The sequence below is a fragment of the Falco cherrug genome, chromosome 9, assembly GCF_023634085.1.
Source record: "Falco cherrug isolate bFalChe1 chromosome 9, bFalChe1.pri, whole genome shotgun sequence".
Classification (NCBI taxonomy): Eukaryota; Metazoa; Chordata; class Aves; order Falconiformes; family Falconidae; genus Falco; species Falco cherrug.
Genome location: NC_073705.1, coordinates 18,556,888 through 18,577,311, shown reverse-complemented (window position 1 = coordinate 18,577,311; position 20,424 = coordinate 18,556,888). Strand labels below are relative to the sequence as shown.

Genomic DNA, 20,424 nt, shown 5'->3' with positions numbered 1-20,424 from the left:
AAGTTCAGAAAGAAGAGGTGGAGGGTGTTTGTTTCTGCTCTTGTATCTAGCAAGTACTGCATTTGTGGTTCAGCTGAGTGGGAAGTTCTGGGAGGAGCAGACCCAAATGCTGGTCGGCTCCTGCCCGAGTTCATTCCCTTTTGGTAATGCTTTATACTGCTTTATACTACAACAAGGCAGTTCTTACCTCTCCATGGGAACCCTGTGACAGGACTACATTTCACATAAGGCTGGGAATGAAATTTAAACTGCCAGGTTGCCATGGAGTGTTGGACCCCATGGCATTGTAGCTGCTGAGGGAAGGGGGGCAGCTGTGTGATGAGAGGTGTAATCAGAGAGTGGAAAGGGCATTGGATGGGAAGATGAGCTGTACTGAGTATACAGCTCTGACTTGGCCTGAGTTTGCTAGATTGTTGCTGGAAAGATTTTAGGAGATGAGGGGAAGACTGATAATGTAATTTGCCTTCCTACCTTAAAGACTGAGCTCTCCTGATGAGAGGAGGTGGGAGGTGCCTCGGGGAGGCAAGAGGGAAAGTGGCACGAACCTATTACAGTTTATTCCTGAAAGGCACTGCAAACCGCTTCTGATCACCCACAGCGTATTTCCTTTCTTATGAAGAAGTGGTGCTGACCAGCAGGGAGAGTGGTTGCAAAGTTTCAAGACAGGTTCCCTGGGCTGTATTCAGGCAAGATGTGAAGCCACTGAGTTACTATCAGGATTACTCTATACTTAGCATCCCAGCGTGTGTTCACCCCCCACATACCAGTGTCTAAATATAGGCCCTACTGAAGGACAGATGCTGCCAAGTTGCATCTGACCCCCTCCTCTCTTGCATTCTGTTCCCGAAAGCCAGGCTGAATTCCCCCAAGACACGTCCAATAATCAGCATGTCCTTTTGTCTCCCCAGGGCTGTACAAGGAAACATGTACTGTAAGAGTCTGATCCCAACCCTGGCCTTCCTGGCCTCTCCTGGCACTGGCCTTCCCTTCACCACCTTTCCTTCTTCCTTTCCTCCTCATTTGCTGCCTTCATCGTTTTCCTTTTTTCCTCTCAGCTGCTTCTGTCCTTTCCCTCCTGTCTGGTTCAATATGATCAATGAGAGGAAGAGGGCACAGTAATGAAAGAGGATATGCACATGTACGTACATGTACCTAGGTGCTGCAGACACCCAAACCTCTCTGACAAGAGCTCTTTTGTCACAACAGAAGTCCTGCTGAGAGGGCAGTGAGAAGGACAACCTTCTGAGTAAATGTGTTTCATGACTTTATAGTTTCCATTTTCCACACTGATTTGCATTTCCACTAGCATAAATCAATGAGGCCCTGAAACTGGGATTCCCTAAACCCAGCTGAAATCCAAACAGGACATTCCTCCCATGTGAGCCAAGGTGTGCCATGGGGGAGTGTGTCCACTGAGGCATGGGGCGGAAAGTGTAACATGCAGTTAGTTATGAGAGGCTCAGAATGCGTGGAGTCCTCCCTGCAAAAGGAGAGGTCAATCCATGCAGTATGTGCTGGAAGAGCACAGCCCCCCAGGGCCAGGTCTGGGGCTAGCCCTGACAACTTGTCAGAATCCGTCCTTGCTGCCTCTCACTGGCACAAGAAAGCTGTCTGGGGATCTGCTACAGGAAGCAGAGCGGATTTCTCTTTGAAATGCCGTATTTCCCATCCTTTCCCATCTCGTCAGAACAGCTCCTGGGTGACACCTTCCAACCTGTCTGCAGCCTAAGCAGAAGCTGCCTGTGGGTGACGCCTCGTGCCTCACTGGGTGCCCAGGAGAGGGCATCTTTTGGACATGGGGAGCAAGTGGCTGAGCCTGAGGGCAGCCTGACCTTCAGGGTGGTCAGCCAGCCTGGCTTTCCGACTGGGCAGCCACCCTGGCCTGGAGCCTCAGAGGCTCAGTGCTGCCTTCGTTGTGAGTGAGAGGTGCAGGCTAGGGGCTGTCTGTCATTAAATGTCTCCGCAGAACCGTCCTGGCAGTCATTAAAAACTGTCCGGCTTGTGCTGGTCTCTGTCCAGAAGCTCTCCAGCCTCCTGCACACTGCACCCTGCTGTCACGGTTGTGGATTAAGTCCTGTCCTTTCTATATGAAGTGCTTTCTTCCTTCTCTCCCAGCACAATTTTCTTCTGCGTTTAGCCCCATTGTTCTCCTCCCTGGCAAATGCGGTGGGGTGGGGGTTTGTCACTAAAATGACGCTGTGAATAGTTTTGTGTCCCTCTGCCCTTGGAAAGCAGGTTCATAAACTTCCAGGGAGGGGTTTATAAACCTGTGGGAGACGGACAGCCAGGAACATTTACATGCTGTTTTCAGGCTCTGTAGGTCTCTTCCAGCACAGGAAGAAGTCCTCTTTTCCCAAAGAGGAATGGAGACAGGGAGGAGTCTTCTCCTGGATTATATATAGAGCTAGTTTGCAGGCTCCTGCAACAGTATTGAAGTAACCATAGTTGCTTTAGTGCGTGGGCCTTCTGCCACCCTGATAAAATCTGAGCACAGACCAAGCCAGAGCCAGCACCTTTACTAATGGCAAAAGAAATGCGTTGCTTGCTCACCTTGCTCAGCCCCAGTGGGGCAGCTTGCGTCCCACCAGGTTTATGTGATCTAAAGGTGCCTGAAGCAGCAACAGTGTCGTGAGCCCAGCCTGTCCCTCCCTGCCTGGGAATCCCAAACACTTGCCTGCAAAGTCCTGCACTGCTGTGGGACTAGAGGATCGCAGGAAGCTTATTGGCTCTGCTCTGGGTGGTCATCAGCCCACATCCCCTCAGTTTCAGTGAGCATGGAGGAGTACAACGGGATGTGAGGAATGCTCTGAGCACCTGCTGACAGCCTTTAACCCCCAGTTCCCTTGCTCCATAACTGGGAGAGATCCTCAGCAAGTGTGTTCCCATCCAGTGCTAAGCATCGAGCACTTGCCCATGGAGCAGCAGTTGGCCTTTTGGGGAATACCAGGAGACCCTCCTTCAGTTCCCTAACTCTCTGCATTAGCTGCTGTGTTGGTAGACAGTACTGGAAAACATGTCTGCTAACTGTTCTCAGTTAACAGCTGCACCTTGAGGGAGTATCAGGAAGCAGCATTTATACTGTAACAGCAGAAAAGTGGTTCTTCAGCAGTAGTTCATTACAGACCCACACGTTCTCATTCCAGGCTTATATTAACAAGGAGAGAGATAAAGGACTAAAATGACAGAGGCTGATGGATGTGGCAGCTGGGATGAGCCAGACCCTATTTTAAGCATGCAGGCAAAATTTGGGGTCAAGCTGGAGAGGCTACAGAATGATAAAGTGCCAGTGAACACACAAACAACTGGAGCATAGCCCTCCTCTTTCCATCTTCTTCCCCAGCACCTCTCAGTCCTGTTGACAGGCTGACCTGGGAGGAGTGCTGCCCTTGCCTACTCAATATGAGCCAGCAGAGCTGAGCCCTGGGTGTGTGCACACCCCGTGGGTGCAGTGGGCCTGGGCCCCAAGACCGGGCAGCTACGCCGCAGGACCTCTGCAAGGCTCCAGCCCTCTCCTTTCCTGCTCCCCTCCTGCCCCTGCAAGAACAATGACAGGGCAGCAATCCTCTCACATCCATTTGTCTCTCCTGGGGCTGCCATGGGAGTGTGGGCAAAGTAGCTTGTGTGATTTTATAGCAGAGTCTGGTTGCCCAAGCAGCAAGGCTGTGAAATATGGGAGAAGGTGCCCTGCTGTGTGTGACCTCTCTGCAGGGGTCTGCCACAGTTTGTGTACTGCACCCTCTGTTAAACAGCTCTGCACAGATTTGTCTCCCACTTAACTGCGAGATCTGAAAAAAATATTCTAGAAGCGTCTACAAATCCAGTGTATTACTACCTAGGGCCTGATTGGCCCTGACCCAGTGTTTTTACTCGGCTGTTCTTTTATGTGCAAAATGAGTGCATTATGGGTGCCAAGCTGTCCTACAAGACTATCTAATTTCTTGCCTATATGGAAGAGGTCTGTGGTTTTGGGCTCAGTGGGCTCTTGGTTTGCTTGCTTGCTTGCTTATGCAGAAAGGCTAGGCTGGGTTGGGGGTTTCAGTGAGAAGCTTGACTGATGGATGACGGAACAAAAGAGAGAGGAAACACTTGGTGTAAGATGGCCATGAAAGGCCAGATCTAGGAACTAGCCTGGAACTAGGGACCCAGACCACATTCTCAGATATAGCAATGCATATCCTGCACAGCTCCTGTTAAGGCTAAAGATTTACTCCAAGTTTACACTTGTGTAACAGGACCTCATACGGCCTGATGCAGATGTCCAGAAATACATTGGCCAAAGCCATCAGAGCAGGAATCCTTGACAGCAGGCAGTGTCTTGGAGCCACCATCTCTTCCTGATGTCAGCTTCCCCAAGGATGGTACCTGCAAGGGCTCTGTGTGAGCATCAGGGATCATACCAAGGAAGCACAGTAGGGGTGTACAGAAGGACACACAGCCATGTACAGGGGTAGTCTAGGAAGAGTTCCTGTTCCCTCTCTGAAACACAGACTCCCTACACAACTTAGGAGATAGGGAATGAGAGGAGAAGAGCATGTAGAATGCTCTTGAGTCTTTCATCAGCACTGAAGGAGTTGAATTGGGCTGATGATCAGGTCAGGCCTATGCTCAGCCAAGCGACTCTTGGAATTAGCAGGAATACAGAAAGCGAAAGGCACAGCCAGGACTCGCCCAAGAGGACTGGTCCTCCACCTTGGCAGCACAGTAGTCTTAGGCCTCATTTTATTCTGTCAGGGACAGAGCAATAGAAGGGCCAGCAGGAGACAAGCAACTGAATGAAATAGCTGCTGTTCTTCCCTTCATCCCTGCCCTCTCTCTTCTGCCTTTTCAGATCCGGAAGAGAAGCAAAGCGTGCCGTGGAGGACTGTGGGAAAATGATGTGCTAGTATCTATCAATGGGAAGTCATGTGCTGGCCTCTCCCATGCTACTGCCATGCAGATCATCGATTCCTCCAATGGCATGCTCAACATCCGTGTGAAAAGGTAATCTGTTCCCAAGTGCCAGTGCTGTGACAGTGCAGGCAGCAGGGCAGCTTCATCCAGTGCAGCAGCTCTCCATGCCTAGCAGGGAGAAGGCAGGCAGGAAGCCTTTGGTTTCTTTATACTGTAAGGTGTACTAGAAGGACTTCTCCACGGCTAATGTGGCCATCCAAAAGTTTTGCACTGTCTCTGTGCTGCTCTCCAGAGTGCCTGGCCCTGGGGCTGAACTGACCCCAGACCTCCCTGCCCCTGCCCCTCAGGCTGGAGGGAAATATTTGCAGTGTGAGGGCTATGCTGCAAAGAATGAGCAATTTAGGCTCCAGGCAAGCAGATGCCATAGGGCAGTTCATCTCAGCAATTAACGGAGACTCCAGTTCATTCTGGGTAAATAACTGTTCTGTAGAAATGGATTTGACTACACATTGGATAATTGAGCCAAGACAAGATTATCCAAGTATTTGCTACAGCAGGCCATTGTAGTCTGACAGGGTGTGAACTGACTTCCACAAAGATAAGAGCTGTGTAGCTGAGTCCTTTTTTTATCCTCAGAAATATCTCTGGCAGTCTCTAATCCAGTGGAATACTGGAGACCAGGCTCAAATTTAAGCACAAAAATGGTCCCAGTAATGTCCCTGGTTCTACCTGTGCTAAGCTAACCCAGGGCATCAGTGCATGCTGGATGAGGATGCTGGATGCATGCATGCGCTACATCTGAGCTGTAACTGAATCATATAAAGGCAAAGGCAGCAAAGCTGTGCGAGGTCCCAGCTAGTCCACACTATTGCCAAAACAGAAGTCACCCTCAGGAAATAAGGCCTTGGTGAAGGGGGCTGGGAGATGTGATTTTCTACAGCCCCGAAAAGACAGAGCACTGTGAGCAGTGGGGAGGGAGAGCCACACTGGTTGCTGGCATCTGTAAAGCAGGGGCAGAGGTGGGCAGTGCTCAGAGGAGGAAAGCCCGATCTTCCCCTTGGCTTCAGGGAAAGCACTGGTGCCTTCTGATGTGCTCACCCTATACCCTCGTTGTGATTAGGTGGGATGTATGAGCCCTGAACAACGTGTCCAGAATAGCTCCTGGTCCCTTGCCAAGGCCTTATCTCACCCCATTGGGAGCCTATCTGCAGCCAACAGGTGCCTGGGCAAATTCCAATGGGCCAAAATCAGCACACTGTGAATTAGCAAAGTGACAAAGGCAGGCTTCTCGCAGCCCTCTGGGAGCCAACACTGGATGGTTTGGAAATAACGTAACCAGTTGGCTTCACCATGGGGTGGTGGTGAACTCATCAAATATTGCTTTCTGATCACATCTATTCCCACTTCATATTTATGTTCCCAGAGAAAACACCAACAGTCCTGTTCAGAAAGGAGGGGTAGCTGGATGACTGTGGAGCATGCAAGGCCATATGTGTATTTTTGTCAGTGCGGGGTGGGTGTGAAGAGAGAGAGGGAGGCAGGGAGAGAGACTGCCATCTGACAGTGTGGAACAAGAGAAACTGGCCTACAAGCAGTAATGCTTTTCAGTTACCTGGTCGAGTATTTAAAGAAGAGGAAGGACTGCTCTGTTTTGCCTGGGGAGCTTTGAGTTTGTTCCCAGTGAGAGTTCACAACAGCATATATTATTAAAAAAATAAACTGTTAGAGAAATTGTCCCACCCTTAGATTCCACAAAGGTTTGCATTTGACATGAGTATAAATTTTTCACAGTTTAGGATTTGGATCCAAGCCATGAATTCCACAGCTTTACAGAGGCAATTCTGTTTGCCTAGCTTCCCGGCATGCATGCTCAGGAGGCAAATACTTAGGCTCCTTTAAAACTCTTAACAAGCCCGGGTGACTCTGGCAAGGGAAGTTCCCTGCCCTATCTGTGTGGTCTGAGTCAAACTGCCATTGAAATCCAGACTCACTCTTGAGGAGAGGGAGGACAGGGTGGCTCTTCTCGCATCAGCATAGCCAGGTTCTCCCTCCTGGCAGTCAGCAAGGGCTAGGCTGCCCTGCCCCTGCCCTAGTCATCCTTCCAGCTGACTTACAGCCTGTGCCTAAGGCAAAGGCGAATGCCACCACGGACTGGGCTGGCTGGTGTGACTGTCAAACCCAGGCACTGGCAGCTAGCTTGCGAAGCAGTCCCGCAGCGAGCTGGCCACATATCCCGCTGGACTCCCACCACAGGACAGCAGAGTCCTACCCCCAGAAAACATACGGGCCTTTTTCTCTTAAGTATTTCCTAATAACTTCCAAGTAGAAGTCAGGACAAACAAACAGCACCGACTTCTTTGTTTGGAGCCCACTCTGAACGAAAGCAGTTTGGGGGCGCCTCCCCGCCCCCCCCCGCCCCCCCCCCCCCCCCTCCGGGACCGAAGAGCTGACAAGCTCCAGGATGCAGTCCCAGCTGCAGGAACAGCTGGAGGGCAGTGTGGTGGCTGAGGCACCAGCTGTGCCCCCGGCAAGTGGCAGGCTGTGGGGCTACATCCCGCAGTCCTGGGGAATGTTTGCTATACAGGAATTCACCTCCCCAGGAGAAATGCCTGGGGAGCTGATTAAGCTGGCTCTGCAGATTTTTGTGCTCTTAGGGCATTCTGATTTTCAAGTGTTTAACACTTAGTTTTCAAAGAGCCATGAAGCAGAAAATTAGGAGAGTGTGTAGTTGATGTCAGAGAAGAGTCTGCCCTTGGTGTCTGCATTTCAGGTGTCTGTACCACCCAAAAGACACCTGAAACAGCAGCTCAATCCTTACCCCCCTCTCACATGTGGGAGTTTTCTTCCAGCTCAGCCCCACCAACCAGACCTTGCTCACTGCTTTTCCTTCTCCCCACAGAGTAGTTGGTGGGGACCAGACTGGCCCACGGCTCCAGCGCTCTCCTTCTCCAGGGCAGCGAGTGCGCTCCCCACCGTCCCCGCTCAACCCCCCGGCGCAGCTACTCAGCCCTGAACTGGCAGGAGCCCCGGCCACCACACAGCCCTCGCAGCCTCGGAGGTCACAGAGGCACCTGGAGAGCCTTACCTCCCCGCCGGACAGTGAGGCCTACTATGGTGAGACAGACAGCGATGCCGACAATGTGGCCCAGGAGAAGCACCGCCGGGCTCGCAAGAGGAGCCCACGCTCACCACCCGATAGCATCAACAACAAGGCGGACGGGCCTCAGGATGAGGTGTCCTTGTCCGAACAGAGCGGCTATGAGAGCATGCCAGAGGCTGCTCTGCAGGAGGGAGCCGAGGTGACCAGCTCCAGCGGGGTGGCCAAGAGGGAGATTGCCTGCCCACCTGGCAGCCGCACAGACACTCCTTTCTCGGAGAGCGAGGGACAGTTGCGGCCACCATCAACAGAGGGACGGGAGCCTTCTCCAGAGGCAATGCTCCTGCCCCATGCCACCAAGGCTATCCGGGCAGAACGCCATCTCATCCCCATGGTGGGGCCAGTGGAGCACCCGGTTGATGAAGACCTAACTACCACTTACATGGAAAAAGCCAAGCAGGCCAGTAAGTCCTCTGCACCCCACCACTCACCCATGCCCTCTTTCTACACTTGATTTCCTTCCAAAAGCCTCATTCCTGCAAATGTCAAGTGGGTTATCTCCTCTCTGTCTTGGGAAGAAGCAGTGTCAAGTCCAGCCTGCAGGGAATGGGGCTTCCTATTGCAGCTTTGCACTGGGGGCTACCCCACCCAAAATGTCCCAAGGAACAGATAAGAGAAATGGTCTGAGATCTGGGAGTCAGTCCCAGAAGCTGCAGCCACACAACCAGCTGTGCTATAGTACCTTTATGTTGTGGAAACAGGGTGGAGGTCATTGGTGTCTTCAGTACTTTGGGCTGAAGAAGTCTCAAGGGAAATCATCAGGAAAGAAGTTGAGGGTTAAAGTTCTCAGGCCTGGCCTTTCAGAGATGTCACAGCAGCTCGGTTTGTCCCATAAGCTATCTGTGTGTCCAAGCACGGGCGCTTGTTCTGAGGGGGTCCCAAGGACCCCACTGTTCAGCTCAGCTCAGCTCTCCATGGGCACAGAGGCATGTAGTACTACGCATGGTTAAGGACTGAGTAGATATAATTTTCAGCCACTGTAGCCCTGAAAGTGGTGTCAGTAGCTCATTTATTTCTCTCACCCTGTCAAGCTCAGAGAGGGATTTGTCCATATCAACTTTCAGAGGATGTTTTCTGCCCAGGCACTTACTCTAAGCAAGAGTGTCCATGTGGGGCAGCAGCTGGTGAGCTCTGGTAGAATTTATTGCTTTTTTGGTATCAGCAGTGGAGGGCTACCAGCAAGAATGGGCAGGAGCTGGTAAATCAGCTGCTGGAACAGCTCCTTGTAGTGGGATCCCTGCTAGCCAAGACCCTTCCAGGTGGAATAAAGTACTGAAAAATGTAGTGTAGTACATGGGTGATGGACCTGAAGCGATCTTAATTGTGAATCTTTCCTGGTTTCTGCTACACATGGAGTATTTCAAACCCAAACATGAAGGCAGCACAACATGTTACCTGATTTTACAGTTGTGGTGTATCCAATAATATTAAAACCAAGGTAATCAAAAACTTGTTTTCATACGAGTACTTCAGTGTGCAGTGGGATTGACTAATTTACACTTTTCCGAGCCTAGAAATAAAGCAGGTTTTTAAAAAGTGACTTAGCTGAGGGACAGAGTGGGAAACAGAGACCCAGAAAAGTTACTAGACTGAATCAGAAATAAAGCACACAGATTCTAACTTCTGATTCTCTGCTGCAAATGCCAGACATTCTTCCCCAGGCCCGATAATATTGCAAGGCAATTGTTAAGCCTCTCTTTTCTCTTTTCCTTGGGCTAAACATTCCTTATCTGTTCTGCCTAATGGATCCTATAAAGGTAACTTTCAAATCTAGACTGCTTCTGTCAGGCAAGCTTCCGTCTTACTGCTCTGCCCTGTGTTGAGAGGAGACTTGCCTGGGTCCCTTATGCCTGGTGGTACAGCAGACCTGGTGCCTTGTACTATTTCATCCCAGTCTTTAGCACTCACTTGCCTTAGGACAGCAAAGAAAGTAGCAATTCCAGCCTCCCTGAGGATGAAGCTATTTTTTCCCCCTTTGAATAATGTACAAGCATGAGGTGAATGTTGAGAAAGGCATGTTCAGCTGCTCCCTGCCACCTGATAGTCCTAGCAGTGGATGAGCAATTGCTTTACATCGAGACTTATTTCCATGGACAGCGTCAGTACAGAAGGCTCCCAGGAAAGCCATGTATTTAATGCAGAGCATTTCTGATGGCAAAATAATATCCCATGGCAGAAGGTGATGCAACTCTATTGCCAGCTAGAGGTAGGGTTCCCAGAAGCACTGCAGACTAAGATAACATTTTATTCTCCTATTACCACTCCTCTGCTCGCCCCCCTTCTGGTTTATGTTTGGCCATGGGTATCCTTATGTAAGAGTTACTCTGCCTCGGATGGCAACTCACATGGCCAGTTTGGCCTTTTCTTGGGTTAGGAATCTTGACAGTAAATGTGAAAGCAAAACTCTATGTCCTGATCATGCTGGAGCACAGATGCTATTAAAACAAAATTAATGATCAGCAGCCAATAACACTGTGAAGGAAAGAAGGAAGGAAGGAAGAGGGATGGAGGGTGTGCATTATGTGGTGAACAGAGCTAAGGAGCTGGAATACCTGGAATAAACACAGGTATGTATTTATGTCTCCCACAGAGGCTGCTGAGCTGCACTGGCTCTGTGGGGAGGCTGCCTGCAGAGGAGCTATCAGCATGGGGAGCACATGGTACATACAGCATCTCCTGCCAGAAAGATGTAGCCTTGGCAAGGATGCTTGGGCTTGCATTGGTTCCTACAGCTGCTCCAGGCTCCCACAGAGCCAGCAGAGTTTAAAGTTCTTTTTCTCTGCCTTTCCTTAGCAATACCCACAGCATAGTAGCCTACTCTGCAACATGGAGACTCCTGGGTTTTGCTAAACAGGAATGCAAAATCAAGCTCGTGGGTTAGAAGCTAGGCAAGTTTTTAAAATCTGAGTTACCAACAGTAGGTGACTTGGATGATCAGTCATGGGAGCCTGGGGCTTGATATATATGCAGTAGACATTTAAGGACCATTCTGACTACCTAATCATATGTTTGCTTTTTGGAGCACTAAGTATCTAAATATATTCCCAGTGCACCTGCTCAGCACACCCGCCATGCCTTGCCATCGCCTTCTCCATTATGGCTCCCATTGCTGCACCACAAGAATGTGAAAACCTCCTTTTTGGTTTGTTGGGACTGTTATCCAGATAGTTCCTCACCTTTTCTTTCTAGAATGTACTCCTTTCTCATGCCTGCTCTGATAGCCAATTTTTGGGGTGTTTCTCTTGTCTTTTGTATTAATTCTTTCTAACTTTTCACTGTCATTTTGAAGCTACAGGGACTTTTCCCCTCTCCCACCTGTCCTTGTGCCTCAGGCAAACAAAATTGCAAGTATAGTATTTCTAGATGAGTATCTGGAAACATCAAATTTCTAGATGAATATCTAGAAACATCAGATTTCTAGATGAATAATTGAAATCCCTGTACAAGAACAGAGTTACATAGTAATCGTTTGCACACCACAGAGAGTAGCAACTGACATTCTTCACAGCTCTCTTGCCCTGCAAGGATCTCGTTAGGTTGCTACTGCCTGTCAGCTCTTGGGTTTTCACAAACTTAGGAAATAAAAGATCAGAGCTATGGATCTTATCTCCAGAGCTTTTGTGGACCTTTGTCCTTGCTGCCTGCCTTCCAGAGCTCTGAGCTTTCCAGATCATAAGGAAGTTGATTCAGCCCCCCTGCCACCCCTTATCTGTATGATTTTCCTTTGTTTCTGATGTTAGCAAATCTGATCTGGGCTGACTGTATACTGTCCTCAAGAGGAAATGCTTCCCATATTCCTCCATCATCTTTCTTAGTCTTACCATGATGGTTGTTACTGAATCATTTTCTCTTAATTTTCATTGGATTGACATTTCTCCAGTACATTTTCTTTTTTTTTGCATCAACTCCACCAACTCCTTTCCATGCCTTTGCTAAAAGGATTCACACGTGGCAATTGTTGGAGGTGACACTGCTGTCTAACACCTGCCTTGCATCACAGTAACACAGGAGCAAATGGAGCTCATTTATTTACACTAGGCAAGGATTTTACTCTGGGAGCAGAACACTGGGGTGGCAAGTACCAACAGTCCGAGATGAGGATTTGGCAGTGGGTGGGATGGAGCAAGATAAGCAGAGGGAAGAGGGAGCAGCAGCTGATGGTGCCACCTCACAATGCCCAGCATGTCATCAGTTGCTGAGCTGTGCTTCTCCTTTCCCTGCAAAGACACAAGACCTTAGAGCTCCTTAGGCAACAGCCCTTGCAGTGAGGTCTGTGCCCATCTCTTTCCAAAGTTCCTGCCCTATTTGCACATTGGTATTGGCTCATTTTTTCCAGCCTGTGGAATAAGCATGTACATCGTCCTAGCTCTCCACAGGACACAGGACCTGGACATGCCTGCTGAAAACCCACTCAGTATTGCTGATGCAGGCTAGCGGGGCAGTGTGGGGAGCCACACACCACCCAAATGTAGGGAACTTGGGAACTTGCCCTACATGTAATAGGACTTCAGTCTTCATTGCTGCCCAGCGGCTACTATATGTCCTGGTGTTTTGCTCAGTGGGGCAAGAGAACAGCCAGCAAACAGGGACTCTTTGCTTTACTTTAAAGGAACTACAGGACAGCATTCATACTTGTGAATAGCCAATATTTTGCCTAATCTGAAGAAACAAAAGTATAAATTTGTTTCCTTCCCACAAAACCAGTAACTTGCTCTATTTAAAGAGGTGATTAATCCCTAGGGAAACTGGGGAAATCTAGGGCCTCAGTTCATCATCACTGTAAAGGGAAAAACTACATCCCTTCCTGAGATGATTTCTGTGCTGCTTGGACAGTGTGGAAAGAAAGGAAGAGATAACAAGTCAGAAAATACAAGTGAAAAAAATCTGAATGAGTTTCAGGAGGTTAGCAAGAAGCAGGAGCTTTTGCCAGGGAGAATCAGACTACAGCTGTTGCAAGTAATTGCTAGTGACGCTCTTTGGTTTCCCATAGCTCCTGCAGTGTCCTCCTCTGCTCACCCCACCCTCAGAGCCTTGGGATCCATCTGTAGCCAGGGCTGCTGCTTCTCCTCAGCCACCTGTCTTCTCTAAGGTGCACTGTATTTTCACCCCATCCTAAATTGTCTCCCAGGGACAAGGGGCTTAGGCTTTCTCACAACTGGAAATACCAATGGCTAGGAGAAGACAGACACAACAGGACAGCAGTCTAGTCCTAACTTGCTATCACACTGTAGGAATTTGTGTCAGTGCAAGAAGTGCTTCAAAATATCTCAATTTAAACTTATCCACTGGACTATTTTTAGTTCCTAGGACTCAAGAGCCTCTCCATGTACGGTAGGGGAAGGGAGGGAAAAATGGGTGGGGAAATTTCCTCCTCTGCTTTATACGGGCCTGGCTGCCTGTGCAGTGTCATCAAACTTACTGCATTCCATATCAGAAAAGGAAATCCTTCTTGTTTAAAGCGGATGTACAGCAGCATCACTTGATGAGATAGGATGCTTATAAATAAGTGGCCTATTCATCAGCGGGTCATACAGATTACCTCTTCCAAGAGTGACCACAGTCACATTTCTCTGCAGAAGAGGTGTGTGCAGCAAGCCATCTATCAGCCTGTAACTATCAGTGTATGTCACAGGAGCTGTGAATGAGAGAAAGTGCCTAAATGGCAGTTTGAACTTACTGCACCACATTTTCTACTTGGCTTTCAGCTTTGGCAGTTGTGACTCCAATGATGACAGTTACATGGTGGTTAGGCTAGCTTACTGGTTTTGCCATTCACTACAATCTAGAAGACCAAAAGGTTTAGGATAGTAGTCAACTGCCCCCATCCTACCTGGTTTAAAGTACAATAGAAAAGCATTCTCCTCAGCCCAGGAGATTCAAATTAATTGCCTGAACTATTGATCTTACAGGAAGTCTGTTCCTAGCTGTATGAAGCAACGCTGAATAACCCTTGGCTCTTGCTACTCAGTGACAACAGCCTCCATGGTTAAATCACAGATGGAGAGTTTGATCTCACTTCAGCATGTGCTAAACTTGAAATTGCCTCCACTTGAGAAATCAATTTACATACACTGGTGTATGCAGTCTAGTTACAGACCTTCACTTAAAAATATCCCACTTAATAACTAACATTCAGGTTTGAATTCTCAGCAGCTTGGAAGGCATTTATTAAGGAAGACAACAGTGAGATAAATACCGTGCATCTGGAGCCCTCTTCCTCCAGACTTAGGCTTGAGTATGGCATTTGAGCTTATGCCTTTTGGTTTATGTTCTTCTATCAAAAGCACAGAGGTGATATTTTCAGGCTGATGTATTAACTGTTTGGGCAGAAGACAGATTATAAGCTAGTGTTGTCTGTCTTGTCTGGTGTGGATGATTTTTTTGTTGTTTCTTGAGCCATCTCAGAAATTGTCACAAGTCATTGTCCATTTTCCTCAGGCTCTCTTACTGGAGACTTCCACCATCATTCCCTTGGGCATCACTCTTGTCCAGCATTTCAGAGTAGATACTGTGGGTTGCAGCACTAGAAGGCTTATAGGGCTCTGCTCTGCTTCACCTTTATACCTCACTGCTATCCTGCTGTCCCAGAGCCTGACCGAGACATGGATTTAGCTGAACATGTGGTTCTCAAGATAAATCTAGCTGCATATAATATTCTGTGGAAGGGGAAAGATCTTCAGGTTTTTAAGATGTTTGGAGGAAAGCTGTAAGTGATCCCTGAAATGAAAAGGTAGATACTCTCTTTTGTCCTAGTATTTCCACTATATGAGATGTCATTTTGAGCATCTTTTTAAAACTATCAGTTACTCAGGTATTACTTCTTTATGTTATTATCATCAGTGCAGGGACTGTGACTCTGAGTCATAGTTCCTTGGACATGGTCAGAGGTCATTCATCATCCCGCTGCTGCTGAAACGGTGTCAGCAGTTCTGAACTCACACTTCCATGGTCCTTGCAGGGCCCCAGCAAGGGATTTTTCAAAATGTGCTGCCACACACGTTAAGTTAACATAGCTTGTCCTTGCACATGCACTTCTGGAGTGATTTTGGATGTGTCAGGCTGATGGGGAACAATGGGATTAAGCCAAAATTTTGCCAGTAATTCAGATCTCAAGGTGATTAGAGCAATAATCACACTGAAACAACTATATCTATGACCCCAGGCTGTCTTAGCCAAGTTGATAGTTCCTAGGTTCCAGGATTTTGAGAGCTGAATTGAAAGAAATAATGCAAATGGGCAATGGGAATCGCTCTCCCTGACCCATCTTGTTTCTATCAGTTCTAAAAGTGACATGGGACTTGCTGACAAGGTTGGGACAAGTCTGCTCAAAGACAACACTGAAATAAGACAAAATGATAGTTATTGGGGAGGCAGAGGCATAAAAGGGTGAGGCATAGAAGGACTTTGTCAAGGGGTAATTAAACAACAAAGTCATTGCTCAACAAAAGTGAGAGATAATTAGCTAGGAAGGAGAAAACTCAACCTGACAAATCATTGTTCTTCAGTTTCACTTCAGTTCATCGTAGGAAGGGAGATCAGTTTGTTGTGAAACCTGTAAAGCTTCACCGTCATCAATGTATCTGCTGCTTTCGTTAACCAAGAATTTAGCCCGTTGTATAAAAGAAATAGGAGCAGGAACGGGTGCGAGTAGATTCAGCGTATCTTGATACACTGACTATACTGAAAGGACAAGGCTAAATCGTACTCTTTATAGAGGTGAAATGTAAGGAATTAGTGAAAATTTTATCAGAATGATCATCAGTCTTTGATAAATACCCTGGAATAACGGGAAGGATTTCAGGGGAAAAGACCAAGAATAGCACCCTTCTTACAGACAGGCTCCGGGGATAAGGAAAAAAATAATAAAAAATGTTTAGCTTCAGTTAGGTGAACAAAGTAGTTCTTTTGAGCACACTTTGTGGAAAACAAATTGATCAGTAAAAAACACATGGACTAATAAAAACTAGAAAAAGAGACAGTCTTTGACCTGTTCAATAAGATAAGACTTCATGGCTAAAGAAGTAAGGTGGACACAGTATATGTTGGCTTCTGTAAGATATCTGATATGGTTCCACATGACTTTTTCAACGAGAGAAATATGGATGAGATAGGACTACTGTAAGGTGACTGCACAATTGGCTAAGAATAGAACAGAAAACATAACTATTAATGGCTCATGATGTCAGATTAGCTAACTGGCTAAGTTGGTAGTAGTGTTTCACTGGGCTTCTGAATCTAACAGGACTACCTCTATATTTTCACCCATGGAGCTTTAAACACTAACATGTCAATCAAATGTCCTCTCCACCTCAATGTTATATGACGGGTGAGGAGACAGATGATTAAAAATCCCAACCCTCCTCTCTTCTGTCAGTGGATCTTGTCCTCTGGCTGCATCTAGACAGAACAGATAGTATGTGCTGTGGGACACCCCACAGCCCTGAAACTGCTGCTATTCAGAGCTGGGACCTGTCTGGGACACCTTGCAGCTCTTCTCTGGTCTTTCTTCCCACAGAAACCCAGGTGTGTGCAGGACACAGGGGAGGGAGGTGAGTTACCTGGACTGAGGACCTCAAAACCACTGTCTTCCTATGTGCTTTTTCAACTGCAAATTCCTGCTAGTGAAGCTTTTAAAATGTTTTTTGTTTCTCTTGAGTGTGTTGTACCTAGCAAGCAGTAACAGGAAATAGCAATAATACCATTTTTAATGGATGGCCTGAGGATTCAGTGGAGATTGCTGTGTATCAATCAGCAGGTGACATGAGGCATGAAAGGTACACAGTTGTCTCATGAAAGGCTGGATTTTTAAATGTAGTAGGAGCTTGACTGGATGCAGAAAAGGACTAAAATCAATTGGATAACAAGAATATATGGCAAGTGCTACAGGATTAATCAAGTCCACAGACCCAGATGGTAAGCATATGCTTGTCTATTACTAGAGAGTGGATGCTGGAAACACTCAAGGACAAAGAGACGATAAATCAGTGGCATCCTGCTGTCAGACATCAAGCAATTTTGTGAGCAGCAGAATTAACAGATCCTGGTGTCCTTTTAATTTATGTGTTGTATTTGGTATCTCCTTCTCCCATGTCTAGTAAATGCAAATCTGTCTGATGTCTCTCATATTCAAAATGAGAATTCATAATCTCTCTGTTGTGTGCGTTCTTTGGTTTTTGGTGCGTAATTAAGACTGCAGTCAGGCTTTCTGCTTCCTATGGTGCGGTCTATCTCCTCCGTCCAGCCACCTATCTGCACGTAAACTTGTTAGGAGCATTGTATCTTTGTGACTTCAGACTCCTAAAATTAGCAAATGGGCTCAAAAGCTATTAGCATGAGACAGGTAAGATCGAAAAACATGCAGCATGACTGCCTAAACCTTTCTTAGGTAATCAGGCTAAAACTGCAAAGGACAGATTCACTAGTGCATTCAGCAGGTACTGTCCTGGCAAAAGAAAGCTCTTCTTTGGCAATCTTGTCACAGGAGACTATGTAGGGAATAGTGAGCTGTCAGCACAACAAAGTTGGCTATGTGTGCTACCTTTTACACTGAGGACACATTCCCATCCAGCTCAGGAAGAAAGGCAAACTCTGACTCAGCTGAGGGAGATTTTTCTGACTGAACAAGCTACTCAAGTCTCCAGCAGGGTACCCTGAGACTAATATACTGCAGCCACGTACAGCTCTGTTTCCACACACTCTTTGCCTAGCAGAGCTCTTCAATAGCAGTGTGGGAGCCACAGAATGGCTAACAGTCAAAAATCTTCAAAATGACTGGGCATGTTTTTTCCCATGGGCTGTCAATTCACCTGCAGAAAAGCTTGTTTTCCGTTTTTCTAACACCAGGAGACTGCAGTGGGGCAGTGTCTTATTGGGAGCTCTTAAAATCACTAGCCATTTAAGAACAAATACTGGTTTAACAAGTACTTAACTGTGTTTTTAACCTCAAATACATGCTTAAGTGTTGCAGACCTGAGTAGGACTGAAGCATTTATTTGCCTGTAGCATCCTACATTGGAACTGAAGCCATATCTATGTTTATATCATGCACAGGTTATGTGATGGAAGTGTGCAAATACCCAAGAATGAGAAACACATTTTCTGTCCCAAGAGTTTTACCACTTCTTTTAAGTAAAAGAATATATACTTCTCTGCTTTACTGGTTGCAGTTCAAACATTGGTTGAAGCTTTCAACAGGGAAATACTTAGAAGGCCAATATAACTTATCCAAATCTTTTTTTGAAAGGACTCCAGGTATGAAAAGCATGAGACATCTATCGCCTCTAATGACTTACTGAGATATTTGTGATGTTAGCCATGGAAAAATGACCTTGTCTAACATAAATAGCTGGAAGAACAAAATTCTAGTTGATCCCGTGTGAAAAAATAGTAGACAAATAGTATTTCATCAGAGGAACAGGCTCTTTATCTCTGAAATTAGCAGCATGCTTATTTTCTGTGGTAATGGCTTTTCTAGAGTTTGGTCTTTGGTATTAAGATTTACCATTGTTTCCTTCTGAGTGAACATGAACGCTATCTGACATCATGTAAGCCTGCTTGTTCGGTAGTTTACCTGAGCATACATTAAAATGCTTTCTTCAAATAAGGCCTGATCTTGAAAAGATTTATATTTTTTACACTTCTCTTTACTGTAATTAGTAATGTAATTAATTTCGCTTCAGTGAAATTTAATTAGATTAAGTTAATGGGAAAATTTTTATAGGCTTTGCTGAAGAGAAGTTTTTCCTTTTTGTGGATTATTCCAACAGAATTTAGTGGGGACAAGAACTAAGTGATTTAAAAGTTAACAAGAAGTCTTCTACAGAAATTATCCACCCCACCAACAGAATTCAGGAGAGTTTTATAAACTTTAATCTTTTATCTATTCCATTTGATTGTTCTTAATAGAGAATTTTTTCTGTACTGCAGAGCTGTATTTTCATTTCCAATTGCATATTGTGTATATATATAAGATTCTACAATGTTTTCCCTGTATTTGTAAATATTCATCAAAGAAGAGACTGAACCACTTTAATTGTTTTTGCTGTAAGAGCCTCTGTATGAAGCATGACAGATCCCTCTTACAGCAAGACTGCCTGTGGAAGCCATCTTCTTGGCATGCAGCGATGGCTACTGCATTTCAGGAGGCATGGTCAGACCTTCATTTTTCTAGACTCACTAACACTGCAGATGGTCTGCTCAAGTTATGGGCTGCAGATTTGCTAAGGCTGGGACTGCTGGGAGGGACAATCTCATGGCAGTGTCCCTTGGTCATGGCTCTGGGATTCTTTCACAGCAGCTATTGCTCGTGTACAGAAAGAGGCGGTAAGACGAAACCTAGTCAAAGTGTGAGGAGATGCTGAGCAGGCCACAGCTGCGGAGATCTGTAGACTTCCAGCACCCTCTGTTCCCTTCCTCCACATCCACCCCAGTCCTCCCTATCAGCATCTTATCTTTCAACACCTCAGTCTCCAGTGCTGGAGCTCTGAACGGTGCTGCCAAAACACCACTCCTTGGCTTCCAAACGCTCCGTCACCCTCCCTGGGCACAGCCACACTCTTCAGTGGTGTAGTTAACAGGCTCTGCCATTTTAATTCAACAATACCATTTTGCTGCAGACACCCAGGATCCTAAAGCTCCTCTCTTAAATGTTCCTCCGTCCTGGTACACAACAGAAGTCTGTATCATGAACTGCTTCTCCTCAGACATGGAAGGAAATGGATATACACAGGAAAAGAAAGCCTCTCCTCTCTATTTTCTTCCTTATGTTTACCTAGAGCTGGGTTATCTCTGAGGGTTTCAGAGAAGGAAAGTCTCTTTCATCTCAGGTGGGCTTGTCTGCTTGTCCATGCTGGAAATGAGCACTGTGTTAGTCTCATCTCTTTGAAAGGCTCTTTAGCACAGAAATGCTGGACATTGAGGCACTGGAAACACTAACCTGAAGCTTGCACCTTTCTAACCTAAAGCTTGCACCACAGAAGCAGTGACAGTATAGCGTGTATTTTCTTATTTTAAAATAAAATAGAGGAGTTATTCCTCACAGGGGGTAGAGGGTGGGGGAAAGAAGGAGGGTGTTTAAGTGCCAGGTGACAATGTCCATCACACTGCTCAGTGATGAAGCTAGGAAGACGAAAATAGACAAAGTGACCTCATGGCTTTTGGCAGCAATGCTTATGAGACAAAAGAGAGGCTTTAAAAGGCTTGTGGAGCTGATAGCAAAGGGCTTGGACACCTTAGAGCTTTGGTTCTGCTCCAGCAGGGAACTGCTTTACTTCTCTCTCCTTGTCTCTCTGTTTATGGGGAGTTGTGAATTAAACGGGCTCTGTGACATGCCCAGCTCTCCAGGTCTGGACTCTGCCTTCTCAAGCTTGGATCAGCCT

At 46.8% G+C, this 20,424-nt stretch overlaps 1 protein-coding gene across 1 annotated transcript in view; it reads left to right on the top strand.

Moving 5' to 3' along the window:
- Positions 1 to 20,424, top strand: part of SYNPO2L (synaptopodin 2 like) — a 41,643-nt gene that overhangs the window by 11,914 nt on the left and 9,305 nt on the right. The window contains exons 2-3 of the mRNA XM_005443846.3: positions 4,829 to 4,980; positions 7,790 to 8,451. Of these exons, the coding sequence (XP_005443903.1) occupies positions 4,829 to 4,980; positions 7,790 to 8,451 (814 nt within the window). The remainder of the gene's footprint in view (positions 1 to 4,828; positions 4,981 to 7,789; positions 8,452 to 20,424) is intronic.